This window comes from Bufo gargarizans, chromosome 2 (assembly GCF_014858855.1).
Source record: "Bufo gargarizans isolate SCDJY-AF-19 chromosome 2, ASM1485885v1, whole genome shotgun sequence".
In the NCBI taxonomy this organism is placed as follows: Eukaryota; Metazoa; Chordata; class Amphibia; order Anura; family Bufonidae; genus Bufo; species Bufo gargarizans.
The window spans coordinates 341,166,791-341,182,698 of record NC_058081.1 but is presented as its reverse complement, the minus strand read 5'-3'; the positions used below and the strand labels follow the sequence as shown (position 1 = coordinate 341,182,698).

General features: G+C 38.9%; 1 protein-coding gene across 1 annotated transcript in view; it reads right to left on the bottom strand.

The window, feature by feature from the left end:
* Nucleotides 1-3,633: 3,633 nt before the first annotated feature.
* Nucleotides 3,634-15,908, bottom strand: part of LOC122925969 (homeobox protein EMX1-like) — a 31,356-nt gene continuing 19,081 nt past the window's right edge. Inside the window, exons 2-3 of the mRNA XM_044277362.1 lie at nucleotides 5,066-5,250; nucleotides 3,634-4,519 (exon numbers count right to left, since the gene is read on the bottom strand). Coding sequence (XP_044133297.1) covers nucleotides 4,352-4,519; nucleotides 5,066-5,250 — 353 coding nt within the window. The 3' untranslated portion in view covers nucleotides 3,634-4,351. The remainder of the gene's footprint in view (nucleotides 4,520-5,065; nucleotides 5,251-15,908) is intronic.

Below are 15,908 nucleotides of genomic sequence, written 5' to 3'. Positions count from 1 at the left end.
AGCCAATAGGTGACAATATATGTAACATATTGACCTACAAAATCACCTCAAACCACAGTAAATAACATGGGTCCCTCCCAAATATACTGCAAACTACCTAAACAAATTCCCAATACCGGGAAAAGAGGAAAAATTAACCACTTTATATATATAAAAAAATAAAAATAATCAACATTTTATTAATCAGCTCTGTAACATATATTTTAAAACCACAGTATGCATAATCACCAATGAATAGTGAGAAAATCATCACCTCATAATAGCAAAATAACATCCTACTAATATAGACTGCAGACCCCACAAAAGGATAGTACATCATAATCCAAAGATAAGGGAAGAAACAGATGAAGAGGGAATAAAATGGCCACAAGTCAAAGTTTTGGAACTATGATGAGGACTCAGAAAAGTATTAATAACGTGAGAACAGAGACCCCATATACGGTATATATGATATACTGTGTCAGCACTAGACCCTTTCTAAAATTCATCATGTGTCTACCGTGCTAAGAGATCACTAAGTAGCAAACAATTAAGCATAGAAATAGTGCATCATTATAATGACCAGCACCACACAATACACAAAGAGTACTGCTGTCAGAAGGTGACAAGCCCATTTCAAAAAGCCGTCACCTACCCTTGGAAATGTTTTGAGGGGCTTTTGGCCTAGTAGTCTAGCACACCTCAACACACGTTTCACTTCGATAAGCTGTCAGAAGGTGATGTATTTTATGTAGGGTTTAGTGCTGACACAATTGATGTGGTTAGTATACTATTGTATTGATCTGGGGTCGGTGTTGACCCGTTATTAATATTTTTCTGATTCCTCATAGTGTCTGCACGTTGACGTGTGGTACAGTGGCCATTTCCCTCTCTCTTCATCCGTTCCCACCCTTATCTTTGGATTATGATGTACTATCTGTTTAGGAGGGTGTGTGGTGTATATCAGGAGTATGTTATTTCAGTATTATTAGGTGGGAATTTCTAACTTAGTTCGTTGGTAGTTACCGGTATGTATACTGCGGTTTGAAAATATATGGTACAGAGCTGAATAATAACATTTTGATATTTTTTATAAGTGGGTCATTTTTACTTTTTTCCCTGTATTGGGATTTTGTGTAGGTTTTTTGCAAGGAAAGGTGCTAAAACAATAGTAGATGTTATATTCACCAGTTCAAACCCCTTCTTCTCTAGCACCGCTGCTGCAATCCCCCTGGCCAGCTTTATTTACAAGACTGCATGTGAGCACTGCAGCTAATCACTGTGTCATGGTGGGGAGTGGGGAAAAACCCCACCATACAATGTCAGGTATAAAGGAGAAGCAGCTAGGCCAGGACGTCGGAATCAGAGAGCAGGTCACCTCCTAAAGCGTCCCTAATCCTCACCCTAACTCCCCACCGTATGAGCGGACCTGGATGGTAGGACGGCTCATACCAGGATACCTTTGGCCTTGAGTCGCCCTGATAATCCCTCATATAGGAGCAGGGGAGAGACGACCTGTTCTTTCCAGCATAATCAGCGTCAGTGCAAGGGAGTCTCCCCAGAACTGCTGCCAGCCCCTGGAGCAACACACAGAAACCAGGGAGCCAGCCACCAAACAGCACGGAGAGACCGCACTGAACGCTGCGTCCACCTCATACCCAGTTCACACAAGGTCGCTGCAAGCAAGTATTCCCCAACCAGCAAACAGCCAGTAAACCGAAGGAATGCAGCAAACACACAACACCAGCAACAGAACCACTGAGAAATGGACGAGGAGACACGCAAACACAAGTGACGGTTCACACCTACTGCAACCACTGTCCCAGAGAACCGCACTGTTAACAGCGTCTCAACTTTCACCCTCCCTCCGGGGGAAAGCATACGCGCCAGAAAATGGCAGGCGACACATGCTGGGCCCTCTTCCGAAGGGCCAAGCAAGGAGCCTAGCTGCTTCTCCTTTATACCTGACATTAAATGGTGGGGGGTTTTCCCCACTCCCCACCGTGACAGTATGTTCCATAAGGTGGCCCTCAAGGACTGGGCAGAACACCCAGGCAAGGAGCAAAGCTCTAACACTAAGCAAGGCTGTAGTACCACTGCCCTGAAAAGGGGAAGTGCACGTCCAAACCACAAACTAGACGTTGCCCCTGGCAACCAGTCTGCACGGCAACTGCATCACGGTCAAACAACAATATGACCATGACACACTGGCCTTGGCAGTCTTGTGCCATATACTGCCGAGACAAGTGATTAGCTGCAGAGGTCATGTATGGTATATGGGATGTCAGAACATGATATCATAGCTGCAGAGCTGGGAAAGAGCAGAACGGTGGCACTGGAGCAAAGGGGGCTTAACTTCCTTTATAACTTCTAGCACCTTCTCTGCCTTTTTCCATATTTTAAGCTTGGACAACCCCTTTAATATTGCCCCTACCTGACACTTCCCCATGGCTGCAGTTCAGGGCTGTACAAAGGCCACATTCTAGGCCAGGAAAGACATTGTGGTATAAATTATACAGATACAGAGATGCTTGGTGACCACCATGGAGACCCAGGGGTGAGCTCCAACAACACAGGGAGAAACCTCCAGTCAGATGAGGGGGGGAGTAAAAAAAGAGTGTCCTCCTCACTATTGGCATAGATTGGTGAGGACGGCAGCCAGTTAATTTGTAGGAACCAATCATTTCATGAAAAATCTGAGGGTTTATAGTCAAGACCAATGAATAAACACCAAGCTGTTGACCAATAGGAGAAGCACTATTACATAAAGTGACCAGGCAGAGGTTGCAGCTTATAGGAACACTGTGCCCTTTGTTTTTACAATTGTATATATCTAATGCAATGTCTGTGTGGATGAGGAGCAGTGATACCACATAGTCTACTGGCTTATAGGTCTTTCATGCCTCAAGGGCAGGGAAACTATTACAATAATAGTAAAAAACGTATACTGATCATTAAGAACTCCCTCTTTCCAGTGTTGTCCTTCCGCCTTCTCTGATGAGCTATGTTTTCCAGATTGCTGCAGCCACAAACCTGTATATAGCATGTGATTACTGCAGCCAATCCCTGGCCTCAGCTGTCTTGTGCTGTATACCCCTGAGGCCAGTGATCGGCTGCAGCAGTCATGTGTGGTATGCAGCAGTAAGGAGGATCAAAGCAGCAGCAATGGAATACAGGGGTTTGGGGCGATATGTAGAAGATATTTTTTAAAAATGTTAATGGCTTCCCTGCTTTTTTATTACCCGGGCAACCCCTTTAACTTAGTTGCAATTATGAAAACAGTAGGATTTTAAGATTTTTAAAACATAGTGCCATGAAAAATACCGTAAACAACATTACAAAAAATTCTTAGAAATTATGTTTAACATAAAAACTTAGGGGGTCATTTATCAAACTGGTGTAAAGTAGAACTGGCTTAGTTGCCCATAGCAACCAATCAGATTCCACCTTTCTTTGGAAAATGAAAGGTGGAATCTGATTGGTTGCTATGGACAATTAAGCCAGTTCTACTTTACACCAGTTTGATAAATTAACCCATTCATTTAAATAATAGGTCATTTTCTGATGACTCATTCCCTTTAAAGTTCCTACTGCTATGGATGGAATCTAGTAACATGGATGTAGGTTTGAAATTTTATTAATTTCCATGAAAAGGAGACATGTTGTCACACTTGATAGATAAAAAAGTGCAATTATTGTTTTGACCATGGCTACTAAAATTCACCTTGTAAGCCAAGAACAGACTAACAGCTATAGGGGAAATATGCATTGTAAGGGTGAGGAGATCACGTACTGCTAAAACTGAGAATAGTACAAGTGAGAGAGGTTTCTAACTACAATGTAACCAAACATTTGCTTTTTTAGGCATTGTATTTTAATAGATATTTAGAATGCATTCCTGAGGGATATGTACACGCCTTAATAAATAAACTTGGTAAAACCGTCACATGTTTAATATGAATTTGTCCCCTTATATGGCCACTTCTTCCATGTTTAAATATATATTTACATTTGCTCTATCCAGTACACAATAGGGTTTCCTGAGGTAAAAGTTTTGTCTTATTGCTATACTCTCCTAACACTTCTCAGTCGTGTCCATCTGGTTCAGCTTTCATGGATTGTAAGTGTAGACATATCACTGGATTTCTGCACTGTGGTTACTTTTTTTGGATAGTTTTAGGACAAAAATGATTGGCCAGAAATTCCAGGCAAAATACGTGAAATTACAGACTTTGACCCAAGTGCATTGTCCAGAGTCCATACTACAGGCAGATTCTGGCAGAGGCTGTCTCCTGCAGATGACACCTGATCATGTGACATGATAGTCCGTCTTCATGTGACATACGGTATGCAGTTTATTACACGAGGGATGTCAGTCATCTGATGTGACATCAATGTCCTTGGGACTGCCCTGACATGTTGCCACTCTCCATCTGTTGATATGCTGGCTGCTTTTTCTTTTCTGTTGAGATTCTGGACATTCCTCCTCTAATTTCTGACGTTTGTGTTTTGTCCTCCTATTCTGAAACCACACTTTTACCTATAGAAAGACAAATGGGTTAAAGTCAAAATGTGAATTTGTAGAGGTTGGCATCACAGATGTTAGGCTAATTTCAAACTAGTGCTAAAATCTTCCAAGAAGATACCTATCCTTGTTGGAACCCATTGACTATAATGGGATACGGTGGGGATCTGGCCTGTTTCTGACAGTAGTGCCAGCATTCAGCCAGACAAAAATACTGCTTTCTTATAGTCAATGGGGCCTGGTGGTTCTCCAGCTCTTTCCAACTATGCTGGATATGATCAACTGCAGCAGGCTGTTCCTCCTCCGGAACAGCCTTCCGGAACATTTTACCGCTACTGTCAAACTAACCTAACACGTAACGTAATAAACTTCATGATTGTGAAAGGGAAGCCATTTTAGGTATCATTTTTATGATGTGACAAATATATATATATATATATATATATATATATTCTATCTTAAAAACTATTGCATTTTAGTCTATAATTTCTACATACTGTATACTCTGCATGTGCACAATCCTTGTGTGTCCCATAACATTTTTTGTATTTCATGCTATACCTGGGTCTCTGTGAGGCACAAGCTGTTTGCAAGTTGCTTCCTTTCTGTTCCTACTACGTAGTGGTTCTTCTCAAAGGCTCCTTCAAGTCGCAGAAGTTGTGATGGAGAGAAAGCAGTCCGTATTCTTTTAGGTTTTCGTGAAAAAGGTCCCTGTAGTAAATAGTTTTCTGGGGTATTTTCCTCACCTTTAAGAAAATAAAGAAAAGTTATATGATTACCGTATCTATATGTAGAGTGAGAATGATATTGATTGTGTACATTTCAATGTATATACAGGTGAAACTCGAAAAATGAGAATATCGTGCAAAGTTCATTTATTTCAGTAATACAACTTAAAAGGTGAAACTAACATATGAGAGAGACTCATTACATGCAAAGCAAGATCTTTCAATCCTTTATTTGTTATAATGTGGATGATTATGGCTTACAGCTTATGAAACCCCAAAGTCACAATCTGAGGTCCCCTTTGCTCCGGGGGTATGGATTAATTAGCTGACTAGAGTGCGACACTTTGAGCCTAGAATATTGAACCTTTTCACAAAATTCTAATTTTAAGCTGCATTAATGCAATTCTTTTTCATTTGCATTACTGAAATAAATGGACTTTTGCACGATATTCAAATTTTTCCAGTTTCACTTGTATCTGACATTAACGGGATTGTCCAATTAAAGGACAGGAGACGATTTCAAAACGTATTTTAATATTTATTTTTTATTTTTCTTTATTAATGTAGCTGTATGATGGCTTAATTTTTGAAGGACCAGTTGAATTTTTCAGTGGCACCATTTTGGAGTACATATAATTTATTGATTAACTTTTGGGAAGAAATACTAAAAAAAAACCTCACAATTTCACAATTCCAGCAAGTCTTTCTGCATTTTTTTTCGTTGTCTACCAAGTGAGTTGGTACAAATATACTAGTTTAGTCTATTTTACATCCTAGAACTTCTGCACAATAAAAATACAAAATGGAAAAATGTAATTTTTATGTTGCTGCCATAACTTTTTTTCCTGTCAACATAACCATATAAGATTTAGTTTTTTTTGCAAAATGAGTTGTATTATTTATTGGTACTATTTTGGGATATATATAATCTTTTATTTAGTTCTGATAATTTATTGGGAAGGGGGGTGCAAAAATTTATTTATTTTTTAATATTTTTTATGTCATGCATCATGTGTCTAATATAATATAAGTTATCTTTATTCTACAGGTCATTTCAATTGCAATATGTATTTTTTATGATGAACTATTTGAAAAATTATTATAATGAAAAAGGGGGTTATTTTTTTATGGAGATTTTTTGTTTTTATATAAAAATGCCTTGGAATACTTAGTATTACATTTTACACTGGCTTAATAGGCAGATACTGATGTCCTGGGGTCCTTTATTAGAACCCCTGCTACCATGGTAAACCACTATTGACCCGGGATGGTGTTGGGGAGGGGAAGAGATGAGCTGACAGAAGTAGGACCCTCCTTCTGTCCAACACCTTACATTCTATAATTGTTATTGATTATAACATCTAAGGGATTAAACTGGTGGGAACAGAATTGCGACAGGATCCCTGGTCCTGCTACTGAATACATTGCACCGTGACAGTGCGATCAGAGCACTCTAATGGTACAAAGTAGGTTTTCTGGGCCTGAAAACTAATGCAAAAATACATCACTTTACATCAGTTTGTATTACTTCATTTAAAATATGTTTGAAGACTTAGTGTCCTGAAAATATTGAAAAATAGATGCAAACATTTTATGCATTTAATTGATCAGTTCAGATCATTGATTGACCTTCATCAAGGATTGCTCCTCATTGCAGTTTAATTCAATATTTCATTTTAAGAATTTGTAAATAAAAAAATTTGTATCACTTCATAGTTATGGGAAATTAATAAATAAATCTAACAATTTATATTGCTATTTTAATATTATTTCAGTTTTGTTAAATTACGGTACAACCAGGTTTATTTGTTGTTAACGTTAACATAGCTGTATATATTAATGCAAAATCAAATATAAATTATTTTAATTTATACAGTGGAATTAGGGTGCGGCCACACTTTCAGGTTTCCTGATGCAGCTTTGGAAGCCAAAAACCAAGTATGAATTCAAATAAGAGAAGTCATATCTGTCCTTAAGGCCTCTTTCACATAACCATATGTATTTTTCTGTATTTTGTGGTCCATTTTTCACAGATCCGTTGTTCCTTTTTTGTTTCCGTTGTGTTTCCGTTTCTGTTCCATTTCCGTTAAGCATTTCCGCAAAAAAATCTCTGTATGGTTTCCGCAAAAAACGGATCGCAAATGGAAAGATAAAATTTGTAATCATTACTGTAATATACTGTAATGTTTGCAAACAGTAAACACATGGGCAAAGTGGATATGGATCCGCAAAATACGGATGACATACGGATGTGTTCCATATGCATTCCGTATTTTGTGCAGACCCATTGACTTGAATGGAGTGATGGAACGTTATTTGCGGACAATAATAGGACAAGTTCTATCTTTTAGCGGAACGGATATATGGAAATAAGGAAACAGAATGCACACAGAGTACATTCCGTATTTTTTTTGCAGAACCATTGAAAAGAATGGTTCCGCATACGGACCGCAAATGGAAACCGCAAAAAAAAACGGAACAGAAATGGAAAAAAAATAAGTTTGTGTGAAAGAGGCCTAATACTTTCTCTTATTTCATGATCTACTTGTAATGTTGGCTTTTGAAGCTACATTCAGAAATCTGACCGTGTGGCTGTACCCTTAGGCCCCTTTCACACGAGCGAGTTTTCCGCGTGGGTGCAATGCTTAACGTGAACGCATAACACCCGCACTGAATCCTGACCTATTCCTTTTTAATGGGTCTGTGTACATGAGCGTTTTTTTCACGCATCAGTTCTGCGTTGCGTGAAAAACACAGCATGTTGAATATTCTGCGTTTTTCACACAGACCATAGAAGTGATTGGGGCTTCAGTGAAAAATGCATTGCATCCGGAAGCAAGTGCAGGTGCGATGTGTTTTTCACTGATGGTTGCTAGGAGATGTTGTTTGTAAACTTTCAGTTTTTCATCACGCGCGTGAAAAATGCATCAAAACGCATTGCACCCACGAGGAAAAAACTGAACAATTGAACGCAATTGCAGACAAAACTGGCTGAACGTACTTGCAAAATGGTGCAAGTTTTACTGAATGCACTCTGAACGCATCTGGACCTAATCCGTCACGCTCGTCCGAAAGTGGCCTTAGTAAATTCAAAAATGAGGAGGAGTCATTATCTGGACTTTCTTTCCATTTATACTCCACTCCTGATTTTGGCTTTAAAATCTGCATCAGGAAACCTGACCATATGACCGTACCTTAGTTTTCTCCTTTTTCCTTACTTAAGGATGCCTTCCCAAAATAAAAGAAATGGAAACACAACGGAAACAAAAAACGAAACAGCGAATCCGTTAAAAATGGACTGCAAAATACTGAAAAAGTCGTGTGCAGGAGGCCTTAAAGTAACACACGAACATGTAATAAAATTCCCTGTTAGGGTGCTTTCACACATGGCAGAATTTTATGCCACAGACAAACCCACTGCAAAATTCTAAAATCCTACATGTGGGGGAGCGGAGCTTGAGTGTCAGCAAGTCCGGATGCACTTCCTCTCAGCTATGACCAGCACTATCTTTAAATCACGATTTACTAGAGAAAACAGACTGAAAAAATCCTGGTCACCGGACAACCTCAGGATTTACCCAATACCAAAATTACCGAGGTATGAGAACTTTAAAAACTGCAGCCTAGTGCAGGGTCGGAAGCCGCAGCCTAAATTTGCAGCCGCCGTGGGCGGACATTAAGGCCTCCACATTGGCTTTACACTGAATTTTTCTATAAAATAACAACTTATAACCGCCCAAAAAGACTATAATTGATATCTGGAGCCCCTCTAGTTACATCTAACAACACATTTATTAGACTGGGTGACTCTCGGAAACTGCGGCCTAGATCGCGCCCTAAAGCAGCAGACTATATACAAGGTCGCTGATTGATGACAACTGAAACCATAACCTCCGCATTACGATCTACTATATACAATGCCTCAGCTTTCACTCAGGAGATATGCCTGAGTTACTAATACACATGGCTACATAAAAAAAAAAGGTAAACCTGAGCCATCACTAAACCTTTAACTTCAGTCCTGCCAACAACTCCCAAATCAACTCCTATTCCGTCCACAACAGTGGTAGATAGGCAGGAGAAGAATGAGAAGGCAAACTAGAGCTTCTTCACTAAAACAACCAAAAGAGTCCAACTCTAACAACATTGAAGAAAATATCAGATCTTCACCACCACATATAACATCCCAGCATTCCCCAAGATCCCCTGAATCTACAGATAGTACAGAGATGATGCAGCACTCTACTAGGAACTATACTCACCTATTCTGCTCTGAGACAGATCCTACAAGAAAGAAAACCACCATGCCTCGTATGTCCAAATCATCTATTCTCTCTACAACATCGAGGGAGGACAAAACATATATAACCAGATCTCCACCACAACCAAATAGACAAGCTGGTCACATTTCGAAAACTTTCTAGCCCAGCCAAACAAAAACAAAAACTTCAAACTCTAGATGAAGAGGACCAACTTGAAAATCCCTCTGCTGAAGATTCCTAACCTGATATTTACAATAATGCCTTTGCAGACTTCCAAACTACAGATAAAGAAATGTCAGTGCAAACAATTAAAGACATGTTGGAGGCATTTAGAGAAACTTTGAACAATGACTTAAAAAAAAACATGGCCCCCCTCCAGTCTTCAATACAACAGGTGGAGGAGTCTCTCATACTGAAACCAAAATGGTCTCTTTGGCAACCTCCCACAATGAACTAGTTGATGCCCACAACTCATTAGAAGAGAAAGTGGAGACCCTAAGAGGCAAGGGGGTAGATCTGGAAGACCGCAGCCGCAGAAACAATATTCAATTCAGAGGCATTCCGGAAACCATCACTAATGCAGCATTGCACTAATATATAAAGGACCTGATGAGCATCCTGATCCCAGATATACAGGACTTTGAGCTGGCCATTGATATGGCTCATAGAGTCCCAAAACCTAAAAATATCTCTGCAGAACTCCCTCGAGACACTGTAGCAAGATTTACATTCTTCCATATTAAAAGAAAAGATAGTGTCGGCAATGAGGAAAACACAGCACTTACCTGCCCTGTATGCTGGAATTAAACTCCTCACGACCTTTCCGTGATCACTCTCCAAGAAACACGCAAGTACGCTACCTTTACTCAGGAACTGAGAAACCATAACATCCCATACAGATGGGGATTCCCTGTCAAAATCCTGCTTACACATCAAGGAACTTCTCTTATGGTGTCCTCCCCTGAAGCAGGCATGGATCTCCTGAAGAAATAGAATCTTGGTGTGATACCACCCTCCACACAAAAACAAGGCCCTCCTTCTAAACTTGTGAAGGAATGGACCTGAAGGACTCTATTCTATGTCTTCTCTTGCTTGCCCATTCCTTGAGTGAGTATTCATGGGCTCAGATTAAATTACTGTTTGAATGCTTATGTTGAATTTCTCTCATGTGGGCCACTAAGTATACACTTAGACCCCACTACCAGTTTGGTTCTCAACTCAGAATCTAAAAGAGTACTTATACCACATACACGATGGTAGAGTCTCTCTCTAAAAGTTTTACTTGTAGTTTTAATGTTGTCTTACTGTCTATGGTCATATATTGTGCTATTTCATACTCCTTTGTGATAAGGTCACTAGTATACCACATTAATGCGGACTGGGCTCAATCTCTTACCATGTTTGATTTTATCCACTTGTTTTTGAACATGCCTTTTATTTCCATAGAACTATCTCTAAAAGTTTGGAGGGATACCAAATGCCTGATCCTTATAATATCTATACAACATGACATCTTACGCTTGATCCATCACAATGTGAATTAACATGTTTAGTATGAATGTCAAAGGCCTCAACTCTCCATTCAAGCCTAGCTTAATGTGGAGGGAAATCAAATCTCAAGGAGCAGAGATTGCTTTCTTACAAGAAACTCATATCTCACATAATAACCTCCCTAAGATCCAAAATTCAAACTTCCCTACTATAATTTACTCCACCTGCCCCTGTAAGAAGAGAGGAATATTGATTGCATTTAATAAACCATAGTGCTGTCTATACATGACAAATGGATAGATGAAGGCAGAAGATTCATTATTGTAGTTTGCACTATAAATAACACTCTCTGCACCTTGGCAAACGTGTATTTTCTCCAATCCAGAAAGATCTTTTTATTCCAGAAAATAATTAAGAAAATTTAAAAAAATGAAAAGAGGCTCTCTAATCATAACACCACATAAAGGAGACTTTAACACCACTTTAGATAACACACTAGACACTACAGCCGCTTCTAGATCAACAGAGATGTCTTTCTCCAGAATAGTAAATTCACACAACTTCAACATGCACCTTCAACATGCATCTGAGAGAGACTACACATACTTCTCTCCTCCCCATAAAACCTATTCTAGAATAGATTATTTCCTCATGGGAAAATACATTATAGACAAAGCCAAAAAATCCACTATTGGAAATATCCTCTGGTCTGACCATGGTCCCATAACACTGACAATTGACGAAAGATACTCATCTCATTCAGACTATATTTGGAAAGCAAATGCACATCTCATATCTAACAATAAATATGCTACTAAAATTGAGACAGACCTGAAAGAATATTTTAAACTAAATGACACCCCAGACATTGGCCCATTTACACTATGGAACGCTCATAAAGCATATATTAGAGGTACTTTTATACGATTAGGCTCCTCAATTAAAAAAGCTAGATCCCTGGAAATAGACACTACTATACAAAAAATTAAAGATTTGGAAGTCAAACATAAACAATCTATATCCTTAGAAATCTCCGAACAACTCAATAAAAAAAGACTACACCTAAGTAATCTGCTCCTGCAAAAACACGAAAAAATATATACGACAGTCCAAAATAAGCTACTATTCACTTGGCAATAAAGCATCTTGCCTTCTAGCTAATAGATTAAAATCTCAAGCTAATAAAGCGAAAATAGCTTATATAGAACACCCCATATCCAAACAAAAAAAGTTGCCCCTAGAGATATTGCAATTACATTCAAAGAATACTATAAGTGTCTCTATAACCTAGAGGCAGACCCTGCAACTAATCCTGTCTCCCAGGATAACATTTATGTCTTCTTGAAGAAAGTAGAACTGCCCTTTCTTTCCGCAGAACAGTTAGACAAATTACATTTTCCTATATCAGATACAGAAATAACTAAAGCAATTATGACTGCCCCATTAAACAAATCACCCGGACCTGGTGGTTTGATAAACGAATATTATATGAAATTTGCATATATCTTACAACCACATCTGAAAAAAATCTTCCATAAGACAATAGAGGTGGGGAACTTCCCCAACGAAATGCTACAAGCAACCATTGTTACGAGACCAATTTCTCTCCTTTAATTATTAATTAATAAGATCTGTGGTTTTGAAAAAAATAATAGCATATCAAAAATGTACCTTTCCTAAGTTTACCCTATTGTGGAAAGCATGGATTGATAGCCCATATTACACTGGATAAAAAGACAACCCTAAAAATGTATGGTCAGCAAAGACAGGACTAACGAATATATGTTTGTTGTTGGTATTAGTTTCTCTTTCTCTTTTTGAAGCGGAACTCTGCTTATCCTTGTTCTCCCTTCCCTTTTCTTGCCATTATGTTGCGCGATGGTAGTATTAAACGGATTATACTGTTTTATATGGAACATGAGAATCTGTGAACTAGAGAGGGCACTTTTTGGGATTCAGTTCTTTCATATCTGTAATAAAGTATAGATTCACCTCTTATCTTCATTCCCAAACTGTGCTGTCACATATAAACGACCTTGAGTACATGGACTGTACAATGCGTATTCTTATGGACTAATAAATATAGATAACTTCAGTTAAGGTGCAAGATCTACTGTTGATCTATATACTGGTATACACCTACCGTTATTCTTATGTAATACCTATGTACTAACCATTGCTATTATGTACTGTTTTACCTGATTTTACCGGTTTTAAACTCAAAATAAAATAAAAATTATTGTCTCTCAAAAATCCTACATGTGGAGTTGGATGCAGCACTGGAAACTTCACTAAAGAAACCGTCACCACGAACAAAGAAATAGCCTTCACTTTGACAGAGGTCTTCTGGTGGTAAAATACTTAAAAGCTTGTCATTTGTCAGGAGCTAATGTGCAGAAGGCCAAATGGCAACCAATTAAGAACTGGTCTGCAAAGTATTCAAATAACCCTCAGGTGTTCAGCAACTGGCCTTCAAAGCTTCCCTCCCAGCTACATGAATTATGTCAACCACAAGAAGGAAAACTTAATTGTACAGTTTTCATATGATTGAGAGGAGTAAAGTATGTAATGCATATGGCACACAGTTTATTACTTCTGTTATGTATTTGTTTTATATTTTTGTCACCAGTAAAAGTTTGCAATCTACAGAAATGAGCATAAAGCAATAACGGAAATACTACTCCACAAATGCGTGAAGCACACACACAATGTGCTGTATCATGGAAAAAAAATACTAATTCTGTTGTTTTATTCACTGCCAAATGTAGTCTATTAAATGTCTCATCAATGGGTACATGTTTTGTTGGCCATAAATTGTCAGGTCGAATGGCCAGGAAAAATAAATCAGGTGATGTGGAAGACAGCAAATCTTTTTTCTCATAGAAATGGAAGATGGGTGATCAGTATGCTTGAGCATAGATGGTCAATGGAATTCATATAAAGGGTTTACCAGTACTCAGCTATTACAGTAATATAGGTCAATTAAGATAAGTTAAGTGGGGGCTGACACCCAGCACCCCACTGATCAGCTGTTCAGGGAATCCACCGGTGCAAGAAACTATACAGTGGATGGAGCAGGAAGCAGAAGACTCACCTGTGTTGTTTCTGGCACCAGTGTATGTGTGTGATGTATACATACAAATAACTACTGGAACCATTTGTTCTCAAGACAAAACAATGCCAATACAAAAAGTACTATATCCTATACTACTATACTATAGATCGATCATATTTTGCCACGTAAAAAAAAATGATGTACATAAATGTATAAAGGTCCTTATTCAAGGACTGATATATCAGGCAATTATGGGGAACAAACCAGATGTTCTTGATAATTTCCTTAAGGGAGTATTAGACACCCTGATCATGTAGACGATTGTCAGTAGGGAAGTGTTCCCTCCCGGCAATCTCCTTCTCGCTTGCTGAGGAGACCGCTGCTATTACATGCATCTATCTCCTCAGCAACATGGGGAGAAATGATCGCTAATGCCATCGCTCGTTCCCATACTGTCTAGTGGTTTGCTGGTGGCAGATCGTAATTAGACACCATGATCATTCTCAAAGATCTGGATTGCCCGATAAACGAGCTTGTTCATCATGCAGTCAATGGCAGTATTAGGCCTCATGCACACGACCGTTGTTGTGTTCCGTTGTTCCGTGAACCGTTTCCATTTTTGTTTCCGTGTGTCTTCCTTTAATTTTGGAGGATCACCAGACATGAAGGAAAGTAAAAAAAGTCTAAGTCAAGTTTGCCATGCAAATGATAGGAAAAAAACGGACATGGACGTGCGGACACGGATGAAAATCTTGTGTGTCTCCGTGTTTTTTCACTGACCCATTGACTTGAATAGGTCTGTGAACCGTTTTCCGTGAAAAAAAATAGGACAGTTTATATTTTTTGGACGGACTGGAACCACGGATCACGGACGCGGATGACAAACGGTGCATTAGCCGAGTTCTCAACGGACCCATTGAAAGTCAATGGGTCCGCAGAAAATCACGAAAAACGGAACAACGGACACGGAATGAAACAACGGTCGTGTGCATGAGGCCTTAAACTGCAAGATGATCATCCGGCAGAAAATCTGCCCGTCTTTATGAACCCTTTATCGTCACTGCAGACGAGGGCAATATTTACATGCAGCAATCACCTTCGCTGTGTAGGGGACAAACAATTGATACAGTGACCACTTGTCCCCATAAAAAATCATTGATCCTGGGTACAAAGGGACAATGATTTTTGGTGCCAGCAGAAGAACAAGATCACCTGATAAACAAGCATCTCTTGGTTCTTCGGGTGATTACTACGGATGATCAGTACCTTTTACACAGGGCAATTATCGCGAATGATTGTTTCTACAAACATCCTTCCCAGATAATTGCCCTGATTATCGGTCCATGTAAAAGGACTTTAACTGTAGCTAATTTTAACTGACTTGTGTGTCATGAAATATAGGTGGAGCAATGTATTCCATCTACATGTGTCTTATACGTGCAGAAGTAATAGACATAGACAGGTAGAAATAGCTAATTAGATATAGCTCTGCTTATTGCTATAGATAGATTTAGCAGTCAGGTACAACAGTCAGGTATAGAAAATTTCTCAGACTTCTTCTGGCCATAACATTGACGTATAAATTCTGTAACTACGGCAGAGAAGATAAGCCTACACTATAATAACGTTAAATATGCTTATTATCCTATCATTTGAACTATTAACATTATAAGCAGAGATGAGCGAATTTCATATTTTGAAATTCGTTCACTGTTAAAAGGTGAATTACGTTATGGATTTCGTTACCACGGACCATAATGCAATTCTATGACGGAATGTATAACGGAATGCCTTTAGAGAATGCTGAATAATGGAAAGGGAACTGATCCGTTTTGCCTCTAAAGGCATTCCATTATGCATTCCGTCAT